Source organism: Agelaius tricolor, unplaced genomic scaffold, assembly GCF_023055355.1.
Source record: "Agelaius tricolor isolate 1412-34295 unplaced genomic scaffold, bAgeTri1.0.p SCAF_22, whole genome shotgun sequence".
Lineage (NCBI taxonomy): Eukaryota > Metazoa > Chordata > Aves > Passeriformes > Icteridae > Agelaius > Agelaius tricolor.
In genome coordinates this window covers 729334-749005 of record NW_027269282.1, presented here as the reverse complement: position 1 = coordinate 749005, position 19672 = coordinate 729334, and the positions used below count along the sequence as shown (strand labels likewise).

General features: G+C 51.0%; 1 protein-coding gene across 3 annotated transcripts in view; it reads left to right on the top strand.

Annotated features, from left to right (window-relative positions):
• The window catches only part of LCOR (ligand dependent nuclear receptor corepressor), a 90008-nt gene extending 70709 nt beyond the window's left edge, over window positions 1-19299 (top strand). For all 3 annotated transcript variants that reach the window (XM_071446145.1, XM_071446148.1, XM_071446146.1), the window contains one exon: window positions 8319-19299. In XM_071446145.1, the coding sequence (XP_071302246.1) occupies window positions 8319-12822 (4504 nt within the window). In that variant the 3' untranslated portion in view covers window positions 12823-19299. The remainder of the gene's footprint in view (window positions 1-8318) is intronic.
• The last annotated feature ends 373 nt before the right edge of the window (window positions 19300-19672 follow it).

Sequence of the window (19672 nt, the reverse complement as noted above, 5' to 3'; positions counted from 1 at the left end):
AATCTCTCCTCACTGGTATGCACAGAGACATTTCCTGCCTTATGTTTTGGTTTCTTAATAGTTATCTGACTATAAAATTAACCTACATCATTTAATGGTAGTTGAATGGCAGCTAAATTAACCCACTTTCAAAATAGAGCTTACCTAGCCCGTCAGCTCTGAGACAGCCTTGTCCCCAGGCATCCAGGGCTGCAATCCACATCTCTGCCTTAACCTATTTCCCAAGCAGCCAGCCAAAGTGGTGCATCAGAAACAGGCTTTGCTGCTCAGCCCAGCAGCTGACAGAGAGTAGGGACATGTATCAAACTGCTAATTCACATTTCACCAGGCATTCCCCTGCAAGCAGGAGTGGCGTTGGCACGTGGGGAATGCTGCCCTTAGGAGTTTTGATATTGTTTCTATTAACAATGTGGCCTTGATTATCTGAGGCCCAATTATCTGAACCTCCAGGTTATCTGAAAGGGGGTCATATCCCCCAACATCTGTTAATTACACCCAGGATACCCTCTCCTCTCCAGATGTCTCCACTGGCCCCTCCCAAGCTTTGGTGACTGGGGTGTGCTGAGTGTAGTTAGCTCTAGCGAGTGCTCTACCAAGCTCCTGCATTTGGTTTTTCATATCCAAATACCAAATACAATGGCAAAATACCCCAACCTGGATAATTGCAGAATTGGAAATCCTTGAAGACTTCTAGAAGTAGGCAGTAGCTGTGCATGGCAATGTGTCTATTGGAACTGGGACCAGGAAAGTCTTAGGGGAGGGTGTCCAATGCATTTCAGTTTTCTTCCATCTTTCAGTGTACGTTCAAGTTAGGAGGGGAAGGTGGAATTTCTCACAGCACAGCCTATCCTTGTCACAAGCCCTCACTGACTGCAGATAAGTGCACCTTCAGTGGGAGTTTGCCAATTGTTGAACCTCTGCAGTTGCAGTGACTCCAGCAGACCTGTGTGTGCATGTCTGAAGTTTGGGGAGAGAGAGCTTTGTCCCCAGCGTGCTGCAGGACAGACAGGAACTGACAGCGATGGACACAGAGCAGGGGAGAGGCCATACACCTGTGTCACCTCAGGTCCAGAGCCAGTATATCTTCCTGGGATGGTTAAAGATACTCAGGGCATCCCTCCTACTCCACAGTCCCTGTGATTCATTCCCCCTTCTCTTAACTGGGTGCTGCTTTTTATAAAACGTGCAAAGCCGTGAAAATCATTGTAAGAACTTTTTTTTTGCCCTGCATGCTTTTGTTATCTGTCTTTTGGTGCTGTCTGTTTTTCTATCTATTCTGGTCTTCTGGTGCTATCTATCCTTTTGGAGCACCTAGCTCAGCAAAGATTCTGAGTACTGCCTCAGAAAGAAACAGTCATGGTAATTTTTTTTCCTTAAAGGGAAGATCCCAAATGATCTTGATAATTAGAAAAATTAGCAAGGACAATTCTGGAAAGGGTTTGAAAGTTAGTGTGTAGAATAGTATTTCCAACATGATAAATTTCCCTTGGTTTTAAAGCAATAGCTCAGTGGTAAAATTTTTAATTAGTCATTAAATATTATATTAGAAATATTAGAGTGATGATAAACTACTATAGAATACAGTTGGGTTTTGGGAAAGGTGGGAGTCAAGGAAGTTATGACAGGAATATAAAAATGCAAAACTTATTTGAGGCTGCTATTAGTTTCTTTTAATGGAAAACCAGCTTTCGTTTGTTTGGTTTCTATTTGGTTACAGGTGGGGAGAAGTGATTTTTAATGTTAAACTACTTTAAAAATAAGTAAACAAATAAAAGACACTACTCTGAAGGGTTAAAAGTGTGAATCTATAATGGATGTCTGTTATTTGTCCAGTCACTTGGCTGATTTTACAACCTGGATATGTCGATGAATACATGCAGCTGACAAAAAAACCCAGCCAAACAAAACCCACCCATAACTTCTTTCTTCCTGCTTTTCAGTTAAATACAAGCTCAGTCCATCCCCAAGTGCGTCACCAAGGACGGAGTAAATTCTGGGGCCTTGAGAACCTGGCAGCAATATTTCCATAGTTATTTTGGCTGTGCTTTGCACAACTTCAGCTTTTAATTTAGAGGAGAGTGCTTTTTCTCCTTCCTAGCTGTTATGTGGAGCCACAGCTCTTTGCATGCTGCTTTTCTATTTTTTTTCAGTGCAGTGAGGGAGAATTACTGTAGCACCCACAGAGGTGTGAAGGGACTCATTCATCTGTGTGGGGAGTGTGAGGTGCCAGGCATATTTCTGAGGATTGAAATACAGGCATTTAAACTGGTGCATCCAGTGTCAGCCTTTTAATTGGGGCTTTGAAAGATGAGCTCCAGAAAATCTTGCTTCAGTGGCTTACACTGTTCGTGCCCATGGCTGATTTGCCCATCCCCTTCAAGGGGACATCCATTCTGCCAGCAGAAGGAAGCACATCCTGCACCTCTCAAGGCACGAGCTCTGTGCTGCAGCTATGAGTGGAGATGGGTTTGAGCACAGTCAGATGGTCCCACGCCTTTCCCAGGAGGTTTGCTTTTGCATGGCCATTCCAACAAGCTGAACTGGGACTGGCAGAGAACCCATTTCCCCCTTCTGCTGGGTAAGATCCCTGCATGCAGCCCTCCAGCACAGGCAAAGCAAGCCTGTCCTTGGCAAGCCACAGCACAGCCCCTTCCAAGCGCACGCTTTGCATGCACCCCTGGGGCTGGGGTCAGCTCACCTGACTGCCAGCAGTGAGCAGGTCCCCTTTAAGAGGCTGTTCTTCCTTTGCAACCCTTAAAAAAGGCATTTCCACTCACCCTGAAACATAAATTAAGTGGTTGAAAACAGCAGGGCTGGAGGTGCCACCAAGGGCAGTGAGACGCTGCCTCAGAGCTTGGGCTCACAGTGGGCCTGGCCAGTGCTTTGAGTTCAGCTGATGGAGGGCACTGCTCACGCGTTAGTCTTTCTTCTTAGTCATCCATGTTTCTCAAATCTCTGCTTTTAGTCAGGTTTCCAAGAAACCCTTCAACTTGGTGGGGTACTCAAGTGGTACCTCTGGTTTTGGGTGGTGCAAGGCACCTCTGCTAACTGGCACAGAGTCAGCTGCCTGGCAGCAGGAGAGGGAGGGGAAAGGTCATCCCTGTAAAAATACTGAATTGGATTTTATAAGTTTATAGCTATGTTTTGTTTCTTTTACAGAACTATAATCCTGGTGCTTAGAGTGGTCTGAAAGGAACAGAAACACTTAGCCTTGAACTTTTGTTCTGCAGCTGCTTCTTGTGCCTCTGAGGTACAAAACATACCTGTAAACTTATAATCAATCAAACCATTGTTCAAGGGCTAAAAAAGGAAACCTAAAAAGGGTACAGGCTTCAAGTTTAATAGGGAAAAACTTGGGGTAGGCAAGCCAGAAGATTGCAGTTGGCTATTGACAGGTTTTCAGAGACTGGCTTCCCAGGTAGGTTGGTATGAACCAGCTGATTTCTTTCTCCTTTTCTTTCTTCCCCTCTTGCTCCCTGCCCAAATACACTATAGAACCAGAGGCAGGCTGGGCTGCCCCTAAAACTTTTTTTATGGCATTCACAAGCAGAGCAAGCACAGCGTTACCCTCGTACAACAGGAAGGAAGAGATATGACAACCCCACCAGTGGGCTGGGGGCACTGCAGGAGCTGGGAAAAGCTCCTCAGGCTGTGTAGGGAGAAACACAGATAACTTGGCCCTTCCTCTCCGTGCTGTAAATCCTCTATCTGTGCAGCCTATAGGTGTTAGGGACTGACAAACCTCTGCCTTCCCCCAGCCCCTTCATCCCCAACCGCGTGGCCTTTGTTGGAAGCCCCAGGTCCCCTCCAGCAAGAGCTGGGGGAGGGTTGACTTTAAACTCCACTAAACAGTGGAGGCACAATGCAAACAAATGTATTGCAGCACGCAGCTATGCAAATAGCTTCAGAGCACAGCACGTTTCCCCAGCATTAATTGCTGCACCACCGGGGTTGCGTAGCAACAGCTCCGCTTGTGCCTCTGACAGCTCCTGCCCCTTGATGCCTCTGACACCTTCTGTGGCAGGCAGGCAAGGGGAAGAGAGCAGGGCTGCCCTGGGAAATCACGAAGGACTGGGAGGCAGTGAGGGGCTCTGGTGATAAAATTCACTTGGGACACTGGGGTTGTGTGCTGCTGTCCCAGGGTAGTGTGTGTGGTGGGGCTGGAAGGAGGGTGTTGGGGCACAGGAACAGAGGAGATCCTGCAGCTGCAGCCTTGTGAAGGCAGCATTCAAGGCTGGTGGGCAGAAAGGGCAGATCTGCCATGTCCCAGGCTCTGCAGGAAAGCTCACTGACAGGTGGGCTGTCTCTCCCATTGCAGTCAATCCTTCTGCAGACCCCATGCAGGTTTATGACTGCACCTACAGCTTGGCTAGAGGCATAGAGGGTCCCCAGATTGTCTCTCACTGGTTGTGAATCTCCTTTTGGCTTGTGGCTTTTCCAGCCCTTGAGAGAGATGGCTCATTCCTCATGCACACCCAATCCTAGGAGAGCCTTGTGGGAAGGGGTGAGTACAGGCACCAAGGAGAAGGCTGTAGGTGGGATGGGCAGCCCTGGGCTCCCTCGCTGGTCTTTCCAGTCCAGCAGCTTCTGTGGGGCTGGCCTGTATCTCCTGAAAGGCAGGACTATGCCTGCCTGTCTCTTCAGAGGCAGGACTGGCTGCCTCCTGAGAGTAATTTTTCCTCCTGTTCAAAACCATGTTCCTAATTCCCATCCTCTGTGTTTACCAGTGAGTCTTCAGCTCCTGTTGTGCTTTTGCCAGGCTGAGGAACATGTTTGCACCCGGCACCTTTCCCTGGAAAGACACTTCAGCTCTGCAGTCAGCTCACCTCTCCTCTATTCTGATAAGCCACATTAAAAAAATAGTTTCTCTGCAACAGTTTGTTCTGTCCATAAGCAACTCTGCTTGAAAATATGGGCACTTGATGTAAGTCTACTCTTACATGTGAGCCAGAAACAAGCTCTTCTCCAAAACTGCCTTAAGTAGGGAGCATGTGGGCAGTCCTGCATCCATCAGCTGCCTCGAAAGACAATGCCCATGGGCATGTTTTACTTATTAGTGATAGCCAGAACACTAGCCAGGACAGGAATAGTGGGAAATGCTGGCTAGGTACCAAGGCACACAGATTAGCAGGCCCCAGGGAGCACAGAACTCTGTGTGTCTGGGAGATCTGGGGATGGTGAGGCACAGGCTGCAGCTCAGCACCCTTGGGGGCACAGGGAGAGGAAGGACAGAGTTGGGACCTAGCCACCCTCAGAGCCTTTTCACCGCAGTGAAAGCTCTGCCCCAAGGTTATCCTTAGACACCCAGAATGGTGATGCTGCCTGCAGTAGCCAAGCAGGGATGGACTGGAGAAGGAGCAGATGAGCTCAAGGTGAGGAGTTGCAGCCTTTCTTTGAGCTGAAGTGGCGTGACACCAGAGGACCCTGAACACAATGTGCCAGGTGAACTGTGTCACTGAGTGCAAGATGGGTCTTTGAAGTAGAAAGGGCATCAAAACTGAATGGATTTATTTCCTTTATCAAGCAGGAAAAATGTTTATCTCTGTTTTTAAAAATTTATAGCTTGACAAGCTCTGTGTACCTCTGATTGTCTCCTTGGAGTACAGTAGGGCAAATAAGGTGACAGTGAGCACGAAGGCCTCAGTCACATCACACTTCAGAGGAAGAAACTGGGTGAAAGGCAAGGCAGAAATGCTGCTGGAACCTTCAGGATCAGGGAGCCAAGGTCCCCTCTGCCATACAAGCAGGACATGAGCCTTTTCAGTCCCACTACCTCTGCAAAGCAGGCATGACCTGCAGCTGGCTGTGCTCAGCTTCACGGCTGCAAGGCAGGAAAGGACAGTGTCCAGCCATTTTGTCCCTTCTCCCAGACCAGGGGCTCTGCACCCAGGTTTGCAGCCTCGTCCTCACCAGGGGTCACCCAGCCTTTCCATTCCTTTCTTGCCACCCACCTGGGCGGTCACTTTGCCTGTGCCATGGATTCTTCCTTCACAGCCGTGGAGTGCAGCACCCGAGGGTGCCCCAGCAAGGAGTGAGATGGCTGTTTTGCCACCATAACCCCTTCCCACAGCTGCCCAGGCAGCATGGCAGTGGGGGGGCCAGGCCAGGGCCCCACCTTTGCTGCTGTCGTTAGAAATTCAGTCTTCCCTAGGGAAGATGGCTGCTTCTCTTCAGAGCTGGGTCTGTGAGTAGGTAAGAGGAGTCACCGCCCTCTTTGCAAAGGTGGAAAAAAGATTACGCTGAGCTCTGCCTCTTCAAAAAGCCCCCTGCTCCAAGCCCAGGGGGTTGAAAGGTTTTTTTATCCCCTTTTGTTATTCAGCAGAGCGAGGGGAGGAGCTGGGCCGTGTAAGAGATCCTCGCTGACATAACCCTTCCCATGCAGGGCTCTGGAGAGGGGCCAGGTTGTACCTGGGTATTTTTATTTAAACTAATCCCAGGCGTTCCAAATTGAAAGCCATCGCAGCGCCAGGTAGGACCTCTTGCTGGAGGGCGTTTTTCTCACCTGGGTGTAGTAAAGCAGTCTCCAGGTACGTTGTTTATTGCTAACCCCGGGAGTATGTTCTGGAGGTGTTGGGACACATTTGGCAAGCCGGGCTGGCTCAGCCTTTCCGGGTGATTTCAGGAAAACCCTGCCTAAGAAGCCTTTAAGGAAACTGAAAGGCTGGGCTTGGGAGGCAAAGCCTCATTACGTGTAAAACACGTTATGCCTGGGCAGACTGGAAAGCAAAGGGCTGGGTAGAGCTGCTCAGGGCAGGCTTGGCTGCAGCCTGGCATTTCTGGGCAGAGAGGAGACCTGGTCAGCCCTGAGCCTGAAGTGGCCCCAGGTGTCTCTCCCTGCCCACCAGCCCAGGGAATCAGGGCACTGGAGGTGCCTCCCTGATGCATGTCAGTTCAAAGAAAGCAGCCAGCCAGCAGCAGGTAAGGAGCAGGTGAGGGCTGCCCAGCGCAGGCTCTGGTGTGCCTGATGCCACGGAGAATGGCTGGCTCTGGCCACTGGCTTTCCCTTCTCCATTTCTCTGCTGATGGCTCCTTCAAACTGGAGCTCTTCCACCTCATCCACCTGTTGAGCCCTGCGCCTGGCAGCACGGAGAGGGAAAACCCACTCCAGATGAAGCTGCTTTTCTCTACCCTGGCCCTGAACTCTTCGATAAGCATTGCCCCCCTTGACCCAGCTGAGTGAGCGAGGTCGGTGCCTGATGCTGGTGGGGGGAGCAGGCAGAGAAAGGCTGCAGGGGGAGAAAGGACTTTCACTCCTCCAGTACAAGGCCAGGAGGTGCAAAGTACAAGTGCTGCTGCAAAGTAACCCTACGTTACTGGTAGGGATCCCATGTCAGGCAGTGTGGGTGCCAAGACGTGGGGCCCTCTTGGCGTGGTCAGGACTGGGTGGGAGTTGCCTGTGCTGCCGTTGGGAACAGATACGGTCTCAATAACAGCACCTGGCATGGCACTCATGATGCTTTCATGCAAACACTGGGTAATTATCCCCTAACCTCTCCACCAGTAAGTCCTAATTAATTGCCTCTGCCAAGCAGGTAACTGATAATGGCCTGGGTTTGAGCACTAGCTAGTGACTGTGACCCTGTGCTGTAGAAGCCCACCTTTCTGCACAACCAGTGTGTGTGCTGACAGCCTATCAGCTGCAGCAACACTTTATTAAATGGCAGCTAATCAAAGGTCAGTGCCAATGGCACGACACCGCACAGCGTGCATTGCTGCCTGCATGTCCTGCAGGCTGGGAGCTCACCAGAATTTCTGTGCTGACGACAGAAGAGGCTCAGATCTGCTCAGTTTGGCCCCAGAACCATCTTCTGCTACTGAGTTGTAAGCAGGATTTTGAAACTTAAAGTAGCTGAAGATTCCTGGCATCTGGATGCCCAGCTGTGATGCCGCTCTGCTCCCACCCAGCTTGGCAGTGCAGAGTGAGGGAGCGGAGGTATGCAGCCATCCTAGAAACGCTGGGCCTTCCACACCAGGTGCTGTGCAGATACTAAGCCTGATTCTTTTTAGGTTTGCTTTGAGCATGTGGCATGGTGCCTACACACTGGGATGTCCTAGGCAGAAGTGTAATTATGAGTGCTCTGGCAGTGGCAGACAAACAAAAGTGCAGTCTGTGTCCTGCCAGCAGTGTGCACATGTAAGTGTGCATGCTGGGGCTGAAGGAACACTTGCCAGCCCCAGGAAAACAGGATGCTTGATCTCACCTGGAGGTCAGGCAAGGGATGTGCCTGTCTGGGAGGAGAAGGGTTATTCTGCTTTTGCAGCATAAACTAATATTCCCTAGGACACATTACTGACTGCTTCTCTCTTTGTCTCTCTAGTGAGGATCCAGCAGAGACAATAGCAATAGACTCTAACAATCAGCCGAAGTCTCCACTGGAAAAATTTATGGTCAGACTGTGTACACATCACCAGAAGCAGTTCATTCGTGTGCTAAACGACATATACACTGAAGTACAGCCAGACTCTGACGGCCAGCAGTTATCTGAATCTGAGAGCATGGAGGCCTCTACTTGTGGCTCTGGTTGTAGCCAGCGAAGCACTGAAAATCAGGATAAGGGTGCTACTTGTACTGACTCAAAGCTCCCTTCTACATTGGACCCAGGACAGTCAGGGGCCGACGGCCCCCTGCATGTTACGGGACAAGCCCTGAAGCAGCCAGTGGAACTGAAGTCTCTGGACAGAGCAGAGAACTCCAGTCCTGCTTTGAGGAGGGACTTCTGCGAGCTCCCCATCACCAGGCTTCGCTCTGCTAGTCCAAAGGATAGCCCCACCCAAGGATACCTCAGCACGTTGAACTCTTCCTCTTTGAATTTCCATCATGCTGCAAAGAGCCTGGAAGGGCAGCAAGCTGCTGGACACGAACAAGAAGCCGCTGTCAGGAAGTGTGAGGATAATAAAGAGCAGCTAGCAGGTAAGACTCTCATGGAAGGTTATATCTCAGTCAAAGTGGCAAATGTGAATAGCAGTGAGGACAGCTTAGACAGCTGTCTGGGGTCCCAAAAGAGCTCTTTCAGGGCTCTCCCAGAGGAGTCCTGGGATCCTGGCTTTGCAGTGACCCCTCCTCGCAGAGCTGACAAAGAGAACACTTTGCAATGCAGCTCAAAAGCCTCTTTGCACCAGGACTTAGATGCAAAAGAACAAGATGTGAGACCAAAGCAAGAAAACCACCTGCATGCCGTGGCCAAGGGCAAGGCAGGCTGCCAGCTGCACCCAGCCGACAAGGGCATGCTCGACAAGTCCAAAGAGGGCTGGCTGCCCACTGGCGCTGTGCCAGCCGCCCACCGCCCCCCCGGTGGGCACCCCCGTGCCAAGGCAGCCTCCCTCAGGTCCTCTCGGAAGAGCAAGAAGGCATCGGGGCTGAGGGTCAATGACTACGACAACCAGTGCGACGTGGTGTACATCAGCCAGCCCATCACCGAGTGCCACTTCGAGGCGCAGCGCCTGGTGTCGTCCCGCAGGACGGCCAGGAAGAGCACGCGGGGCTATTACTTCAACGGGGAGTGCTGCGAGCTCCCCACCGTCCGCACGCTGGTGAAGAGCTCCCGGGCCGAGGAGAGGGCGAGCAGCCCGGCACTGCGGACAGAGACCCTCGTAAGTGCAAAGCCACCCCTGGTGCTCTCGGTGGAGGGGTCTGCAGGGGCAGGACGGGAGGGTGAGAAAAGGGTTTCCCTGAGGCTCCTGGCTAAAGTGGCACCAACCGGCCGAGAAACGAAAGAGAGAGCTGAGCTGGGCTCCATGCAGCTCCGGGATACACGAGCACTACGATCAAGGGAAGCTGCTGTGGCCATGCCGTTCTTCTCCCTCTCTGCTCCACCCAGCCCCCAGAAGGAGGACAGCTTGGTCAGCTCACCGCCACCTGGCTCCCCTCCTGCTGAAGGAGGGGAATCACCTCCCCTCAGTGCCACAGTGGGAGGCACTGTCACCTGGGAGGCTGGCAGTAGCCTGAGCTCCTCTGGGGATGGCAGCAGCAGCAGACAGGCTGCTGATATTGCTGCCTTTTCAGTCTCAAAAGCACACGGTGAGGAGGAAGGTTGTCCAGGCTCTGACATACAAACTATTCCAGACCCCCCTGCCAGTCCAGAGCCAAAGTCCCCCTCACAGCCCTCTGCTGCTACAGACACAACACCTCTGCCCTGTGATGGTGCCAGAGATCCTGCCCAGCTTCCAGGCTCAGGGGATGCTGAGCTCTGTGGGCAGTGTCTGGCAGAGCCCTCCGCATGCTCTCTGGGCTCGCAGGCTCCTGATGAGCCCCCTGCCACCATGGATGGGAAGAGCCCCCTGGAGCCCCCTGCCACTTTACAGTGTGGGGATGTGAACAAAAGCATCGATGCTAAACCAGAATCCAAATCATCGGTCATGGTGGCTGACAGCCCTCTTGAGCAAGAGGATGCTGTGGTTGTCAGCACACCCGTCCCCAAAACCTTGGAAGTGGAAGCAATGCAGAATAACAGCACAGCAGGTGAAAAAGAGCCCACTGAAGGGGAAATGCCACCTGACCCAAACAGTTCAGACTCTGTCTCTTCCAAAGACAGTCTAGACAAGAAGCGAAAGAAAGGCAGGAGAGCACTGGTGGCATCGGACCGATGTCTCCGAAGCCAACGATCCCCATCACCTGCTGAGGGCAGTGCTGAGGACTCTGGTTCTTCCAGCTCTGGGCAGCTTACTTGCCTTCAGATCAAACTCTCCAAGAGCCCTGGTGCTAAGCGGTTCAAGAGAGAAGTGCAGCTGGATGAGGCAGCATCCATGCACTTCCCCAATGACTGCTTCCCCAATGTGCTGCACAAAACCAGCGAAGAGCCAGGCACTGGCCAGGCTCCAGAGAGCATCACTGAGCAGCAGCCAGGCAAGGAGAATGGTGTCACTACCAGACAAACCTATAAAAGCATCTTAGCAAAAGAGACTGCTGCAGAGGGAGAAAATTCCTCTAAAGATGACTCCTCTGCTAACAGCAGCCAAAGTCAACAGGGTGAGATGCTGGAAATCAGCATCCAGGCTGATTCTGAGAAGAAAAACATTACCCTCCCTCCAGGGAATACTGTTCCTGCAAATGATGCTGAGCAAGTGGATGTGAAACCAGTCAATGCCAGTGCAAAGGACAAGGAGAGCTCTGACAGTGTCAGGGATCTGGGCAAGCCAGTGAACTATGAGCTGGTGACCAATTTGCCTCCGTGTCCCAGCAGCAGAGGTGGAAGCAAGCATCTTCCAGCAAAAACTGCAAAGCACAAAAATGTTGCTCTGCAGTTTTATAACTTACGACATGCACCCGCACCTGTAGACAGTGCAAAAAAGAACACACCAGGGAAGGAGTCTATGCAAGCAATCCCCAAACTGAGGGATGAACACAGTTCAGGGAATGATGACTGCCCAACACTGGAGGACATAGACATGGCTGACAGCAAACCAAAGTTCATGGAGTGGTGTGCTGAAGAGGAAAACCAGGAGCTCATTGCTGAGTTCAACACTCAGTATATGAAAATCCAGAAGGGCTGGATTCAGCTGGAGAAGGAGGTCCAGCCAACCCCCAAGGTAAAGAACAAAGCCGACAAACTGAAAGAGATTTGGAAAAGCAAGAAAAGAACACGGAAAAGCAGAGGCTCACTGGAAGTGCAGAAGCTTTCTCCTGTGCAGATGCTGTTTATGAAGGCCTTTAAGCTGTCTGACATATGCCAATGGTTTCTGGAGACAACTGAAACCAGGTCTCTAGTGATTGTGAAGAAACTCAACACCCGTCTCCCGGGGGAGATTCCCCCCATGAAAGTCCCCATGCAGAAATATTCTTCCTCTAGTCTCTACCCCAGCTCACTACAAGCTGAACGTTTGAAAAAACATCTCAAGAAGTTTGCTGCCACTACCCCGGCTCGGAATAACCTGAAGAACCAAAAGCTTTGGGCCAAAATTCGTGAGAATGCGGATAAAGCAGAGGTTGAAGAAGCCACCACTCCCAGCCAGACGTCTCCCACTGATGCCAGCACCAAGGAGCTGAGTGAGGACAAAACCATCCCGCCTGCCCTCAGCTTGCCCACGCAGGCCAGCACCAGGATCCTGCGCAAGTACTCCAATCTTCGGGGCAAGCTGCGAGCCCAGCAGCGCGTGGTGAAGGCAGAGAAGCGGAGTGATGGCCCAGGGGACCAGCTGTCCCTGGAGAGCAAGCAGAGCGGGAAAAGTGTGTGCATCAACCCCCTGATGTCTCCAAAGCTGGCCTTGCAGATCAAAGCAGCTGCCTTTCCTGCTAAATCTCCCTCAGTGGATGGAATGGGGAAGGGGCGGAAGGGGAAGAGCAGGTCCCAAGAGGATCCCTTGCCCAAAGCTGACCTCCAGCTCAGCAAGAAGAAGAAGATGCTGAAGGATAGCGGGAGCACCCAGGAGCGATCCAGCTCTTCCACCAAGGACAAGCTCCCTGCCAAGAAGGCTAGTAAAATAAAGCATTCAGAGGGCAGTGTGAAATCTCCCACCACCCGAAAGCAGACTGCCATGGAGAGGAGCAATAAACTGGCCAGAAAAATGTCTTTGAAAGAGAAGAGAGTCCCGAAAAAGCAGCTGGAGAAGATGCGGCTCCCCATGCGGAAGGGCAAGGAGAACACGAGCAGACGGGCCGTGCTCCCTCCCAGTCACGAGGAGCTGTCCAAGGCCCCAAAACAGAAGCCCCTGGGGGAGTCCTCCACACGGTCACAGAAGATGGCCAACAAGAAGCACAGCAGTGGGAAAACCTTGACAAGGTCCATGAAGAAAATGCAGGAGAGCAGTGTGTCTCAGGGCAAGAGGAAGCTAAGGGCAAAAGTGGACTGTTCGCACAGCAAACGCTCGCGACTGGACCCGAAATAGCAAAGAAACGGTAGCCATGTACAAAACTGATGTATAATAGTAACCCTTTACCATGCATTAACTAAAGCTGCTTTTATAAGCTGTAGCAAGCCTTTAAAAATCCGCAGTTAAAGGATAAACGCCCATGATTTTAGGCATCAGCAGATGTGTCTTGGACAGAGAAGAGGTTGGTCTGTCTGGCTCTGCTGTTCAGAAGGAAGTTTCTGTAGTTTGAACGTTCCTTGGGTTCTTTTAAACTTAGAACCAGGCAGTTTTTGTTAAAAGTACAGTGCCTTATTTATCACTTTAAAAATAAAATAAGAAGCTCGTCTGTGTGATTTGGAGGCTTGCGTTTTATACTTGAGGCACAAGCACTTGTACTGTAGCAGAAAGAAAACCACCTTCGTGCACATGAAGTAGCTTTTGTCAGCCTTTGGGTGCACACAAACATTTCCCTTTCTTTCAGAGTCCTCCTTCTGTCTGTCTTCTTAGTGGCATTTAAAGCAAAACCAAAACCATTTCGCATCACTAAGGGAGAGAAAGGCGAGTCTGTCCATTGTCGGTTTGCTGGTAGCAGCTACTGGTGTCCCAGACTGTTACCTGCATGAGAATGTGAAGTAGCTGCTGGTGTTGTACTGCTGACGGCTGCCTGCTCCTCGCTGCACAGCCCGTGGGTGGGGAGGGCCCGCTCAGGCTGAGGAGATGCCCCGGGGGTGCCAGGTACCAGGCTGCCACACCCACTGCTGCCGACTGGCCGGGTGGGCTGGGCTGTAATCTGTCTTTTTTTCTTGCTGGCTTCAGGGATGAACCGGTCTTGCCATGCTCTGCTCTTGGACAGACTTCCTTCTCCCAATTCCCTGTCCTTGTGGTGATTTCTGTGGTCTCTGTTGGCAAAGCTTTTCTGTAGTGCTTCACTGGAGGTTGAATCTCTCCCTTCTTAAGGGCTTGAGTTCCTGATGTTGGTGCTCTGCAGGAAGGGAACTCTGGCCCTCACCTTGTGCTTTTGTGCATGCCTTGCCTAGTGCTCTCCGAAGCCAGGATTTGCAGTTGAAATAAGGTTGGGATAAGGGACTGGCTTGTGTTAATTTTTTACCATAATTTGCATTTCACCCTTTTACCAGCAAGGTGCGGGAGGTTTGTCCTTGCTTGTGTCACAGAACAGGGTCATAGTGCCTGTCTTTTCTTAGAAAAACCTGTTAGAAGTGCATAGAGTGTGTGGCTGTGCTGGTTCTGCTGGGCAGAGATGACCAGCAGCTGGGGAGGGCTGTGGTCTGTGCTAGGGAAAGGTCCCTGCTCAACCATTGCATCCCCACGGCTTCACTTTCACATTGCTGCAGAGTCCACTTGCAGGAATCCCAGTGCCAGTCTCCTTCCAGACATAAAGCAGCAGTGCCTGTCAGGGCACTGTGTGGACCCTGAGGCTGCCAGACCTTTAACAGCTGCCTTGCTGGTCCTTGCTCAGCTGCTTGTCCCTGATGAGAGCAAGGCTCTGGTGCAGCCCATGAATTCAAGAGATGCTGGCCCTTGCAGCAGAGGCTGGAAAGGGATTGGCTGCAAAGGGAATTGCTTTTCATGGTTGGCATTGAACCCCAGATCTCAAAGCCTGGGGGTGGGAGGTGAAAGGCAGATAATTGTGTTAAAATCTTTCATTGTACGCCTTTAGTACAGAGGATAAAACCAGGTGTTTGATTTGCACTCCCTTCACAGAGCACCTCTGGCTCTCTTGGAGGTACTCCCTTTCCCAAGCATTGACACTCACAATGCTGCGGCACATTTTTCTCTTTACTGTGAAATGGCTGATTAAAAAAAAAAAAATCCTTTCCCTTTCCTTTGAATTGTGCTAGAGTAAGTTAACTCTCTGAACAGGTAGGAAGTGATTAAATCTAGCCTGTCAGTCCCTGTACAGATTAATATGAAGTTATCTATTACTTTAATTTTTACTGCATGCATTAAATATGTCAAACATTCCATCAGAAGAGATTTTAAAGCATTTCAAGAGAGGTGTAAGGCAGGAGGGCACTGATGGCAGTTAAGTGACTGATCTGTACCTCTTTTGCAGGGTGTCTTTCCCTCTTGCTTCTCCACCCTTACTTATGGTCCTTCTCCAGCCTCTGGCTGGGGCCCAGCCACATGGGCCCAGATTTCCTCTCCTTGCTCTGGGCCAGGTGTATGTGTGAGCACACCTCTTACCTTTGTTGTTCACGCCATTCCCCTGCAGCAAATCCCCTCTCCCTGTCCTTCACCATCACTCCTGAAGCACCTGCACCAGTCACCATGCACCTCCTTGAGGCTTTCTCTCTCTCTTCTCTCATTTTCTAGCTGCTGGTAAATGGTAAATGCAGGCTGTCCTGCTCCCTGTCTTCTGTGCTTCTGGGAGCAGGAATCCCATTAGGATAAAACCCTATACAAAGCAAGTAGAAAGAGTCTTTCTAGATGGGATGCTGCTGCTCCACTGTCCTGGATGCCTTCCTGCACCCTGGGGCTTCACCAGCACCGACTGGCTCAAGCATGGCAAGGTTGGGGGGACAGCAGGTGTCATTGGTGCTGGAGTGGAGCAGCTTCTGGGCATCTGTCCCAGCTCAGTGTGCACTGCTTGGCTCAGGCAGTGGTGGGATCAGAGCACTGAGCTTCCTGGCACTGTCCCTGACAGGCAGTGGTGACATGTGCTGCTGAGGCACAGCCCCTGCTTCAGAGCAGTCTGTTACCAATAAATGTGGCTCTTACATCAAGCAAGGGATGCACAGGGAGCTGCAGATGAGCTTAATGAATGGAAGAAAATAAGCAGCATGATTTAGTACCTTATTCCACATGGACATGGAGTGTGTTTCCATGTGCTACAGGCAGAGTTGCCCACTGGCACTACCACAGTGCCATCCTCAGATCCACAGCCTCATTGCGCTCCTCTTCCCCGGGCTACCCCCCAGCTCCCTGCTCTGCTTCTTCAGCTCTGGATTTCAAGAGCTACAACCCACAAAGCAGATCTCTTTCTGTTACTTTGGCTTTTCTTGCTGGCTACTTTCTCATCCTATTGAAACTAGTCTCCATCATGCACCCTGGTCCATGAACGAGGAGCAGCATCCTCTTAGCTCTGCACCTCCACAGATGTCCTCACTGTCCCTCTGCTGCCACCCCCCTCCCTCTCATTTGCATGGTTACCTTATTCTCTCTCTTGTCATCAGCAGCTCTGGGTCTTCACACTTCACATGTTCAGAATCCGTCCATCTTAATTAACCACTGAGAGGAGCTGCGTTTGCCAAGCTCAGAGTAACAACTTATGTTGGTGCTGTAGCAAGAGCAGTTAGAGCCCAGGATGGCTCCTCCTACCTGTAGCTGTTAGGATCGTGTTAAGCAAGGCCAGCCCTGGAATGGGTTTCGCTGCTGACAGGGTGTGTGATATGTACCCAAGGCGTGCACATATTTATATTCATCACCTACTCATCCCTGGCAAGGTCCTGTTTGCCAGTGTTCTCTCTGTACAGTGGGGTTTCTGTAGTCACCTGCCAGCAAGTCAGGGAGACAGATCTGCAGCAAAACTTCTCTGAAGAGCTGACCAGTCGGCACTGATGCTTCTGACAGACTTTCTGCTGCATTGCTGATCAAGGTCCATGAGCTGTGAGAGCAGGATGAAACTGTTCCTCCTGCTCTCTGCACCCTGTCCCTTCAGTGCTGGGGGTGTCATGCAGGGCTGGACTGAGCGGGCTGGCTGCCTGCCCACACCACTTTCTGCTGGTGTGCAGATGAGCAAAGCTGCAGGCCAGCCCGTGTCCCAGCTGGTCTTGTGGCACCTCTGGAAATGCTGATGTTTCCAAAAGCTCTGCCAGCTCCCAGGAAATGGACATGCGATCAGATATACTGGTGCCCTGTTTTTAAGATTTGCTGATGGACACTTTTTCTCTCCAGCTCATAAACTTTCAGCCTGACAGCTGCGTTCCCAGTTGAAGGTGACTGAGAAAGCTGTGATTCCCAGCCTTCCATGGGTAAAGGTAGTGCCTTGGGCATCATGGAGGTGTGGGTGGCCATGCAGGTTGGGCTCTCACCTTTGCACCATCAGCAGTCATGCTGGGGGAAGAGGGCTGAGCCCCAGCCAAGGTGTACTTGGGTCTGCATCCTTGGGCTGTTTGCCTGGACAGCCCAGGAGCAAGACGGGGATAGGCTCCTCCTTGACAGGGAATGCCACTGGAGATTTTCTTGTAGCAGTAGGTTTTTTGAGCGAACCACAAGGCTATGATGTCCCCATGTCACGTGTGTTCCCCCCCGTGTGTCGTAGCATCCATTTGGCCCATCCTTCAGCTTGGTGGTTGTGAAATGAATCCATCTGTTCTAAGATGTTCTCAGGAGTTCTTGTTTGTATTAAGCTCACCCCTAGGCTTAGCAGAAATCACAGTCCCCATCCTCCCTGCTCCCCTCCCCGCAGACAAGCCCTCTCTCTCACGAGCACTTCCACCTTCTCCCGAAGGGCAGCAGAGGGCAGCTGGCGGTTTTGATTCAGGGCACGTTGGCAGCTTTGGGGCAGCCGAAGGAGCTGGGATGCAGCCGGCCAGCATTTGTGACATGGGTCTGGAGGCCAGGCGGTCCCACGGGCTGTATTGCTAGCCAATGTTTTCTAAGTCTGTTTGTAAGAGTACCTAATTTTAAAATGAAATGTGAATATATATTATGTGTAGGTGCCATGTAAGATAGTGTTGTGCTAGGCAGCAGGATGCTAACCTACTTTTTAAGCTTTTTGGAGGCAGGAAAAAGCATTTTTCTCTCACTTCGTGCTCACAGATCTAATATTGTAAATAGGTTTTTTAAATATTTATTTCATGGGCTTTCCACAGGTTCTCGTTCTGACTGGTGTGTGGTGGGTGGGGCTGCATTGCCCAGCGTGCCGCAACCAAAGGGCTGGCGATTGCGTGGGGGATGGGATGGGGCGGGGTGGGGTGGTGGTGGTGCTGTTCAGTTTGGGTTTTTGTCAGAGCTGAAGCATTAACTCTTCATCTCGTTTTGATGATGTCAGACCTGGTCGATGGCCACGGTCCCCAGGGAGGCTGTGAGCTCCCATGGCCGGCCAGGATGGCTGTTCCCCAGGACAGGGGGCACTGCAAGCAATAAGATTTGTAGTAATAATGTCTGCTGTGATGGCAGGGGCTCTCGGGGCTCAGGGCCAGGTGGGAATAACCCTGCTCCCGGCAGGGGCTCAGTCCAGCATGGCTTGGGGGGGTCTCTGGACCTGGGGCTACTCAAGGAAGTGTCCCCAGGGATGCAGAAAGTGGGGGATGCTGTCACCCCCAAGGAACCCCCAAAACCAGCAGGGTAGGGTAGGTAGTTGCTGGTAGCAAACTCCCACTAGAGAATCACTGCCTTTGTGGGTACGGGTGACCCAAGGGAGCTCACCGCTGTCGCTGCTAGTCCTAGGGCCAGCTCCAGAAGGTCATTTGCTCATTTGCTGATCATTCTGTAATTTTAATTCTCCTTCTAGGAGGTTTGAGGTCATTTGGTAATTTTTGCTTAAGTGGGTTTAGATTTGTTTTTTTTCTTTGTTAACCCCTTTTTGCCTGGAAGTGTGGCTGGCTCTGACCTTCCAGTCCAGCTGTCTGTGTGGGGCAGTGTCAGCAGCATCTGCCTTTATGATGATGGGTCTCTGACTTTGGAGGATGGAGTGAGGGGTGCTGCTGGGTTCCAGCCCTGCAGCACCCTTCACCAGTCCCACACTTCCTTTACCCTTGGAACAGGTGTGTAAAAAAAGAAAAACAAAAAAAAAAGGAAAAAAGGAAACAACACAGTAATTTTTTTCTTAGGATGTAAAACATTTGAATATTATCTCCACCCTGATGGCAAATGTTTTTCCTTCATCTGTGTCTGCTTCCCTGGGAGAGTTTTGTTTCTCTGTTTGTTTCTATATGAATTTTAGACACTGAGCTGAAATTCCTCCTGTCCGGTACTGTATGTTTGAGCCCAAGCAATGTGAACTGTACAGACCAGCAGTGGGAAGGGGGAGCTGGTGACTGCACCTGGGAGAGCCGTGGCTTGGGACGGCATTCCCAGTTGGTGTAGGAGTGGGAAGTACTGCGCCACAAGTTGGGAAAATGAACTGTCTGCTGTGAATTCTCGGTTGGAAATGTGGAGAGGAGTTTCCATTAGATAATGTTTACATACCTCACCTGACAAACCTTTGAAAGTGTATATATAAAAAAAAAGAAAGAAAATAAAATTATATTAAGTTGCTTTAAATCAATATGTATAGCTATAAGAGCTGGGTCATTTGAACTTTGAATATGTATCGATTCTCTAAATGTTGACATTTTGTGAACTCTGTGCTCCTGTCTTTTATTTCATCCTAGCCTATGGAAAAAGTTGTGTTCTTGTTCCAGGTAAAAGGTCCCTGACTCAGATCTGAACTCCTCAAGGATTCCCACCACCTTGTTTTCTTTTCTTCTTCACTGTCAGTATTCACCCTATGAGCTTTCTAAAGGTCCGTATTTTATTGCCGCTTATTAAAAGTTTCTTTGATATCAATGTTTGTTTGGTGTGATAAGTGGGGAAGACTGAAGGTGAGTGAGTGCATGAGGTAGGGCACAGCTGCCTTGCACCCTCCAACTGCCACCCCCTTCCTATGGAGGGGGCATATAAATGCCTGTGTGGGGTTTCAGTGCTCCCAAACCAGTGCCTGAGCTGTGGCAGATTTGTGTTTGTGGCACCAACAGTGCAACCTCTTGGTGGTCCTGGGGACTACTTCCCAGGCCCCCTCTACCCTTCCCCAGAGAGCCACAAGTGCCCGTTTCCGCCTGGAGCCATTCCATCCCCACAGCAGGCACTGGCCCTTCAGCTTCCCACGTGCAAGACCCTGGCAGTGATGGATAACCCTGGCTGTCCCTGCACCATGGGGGCA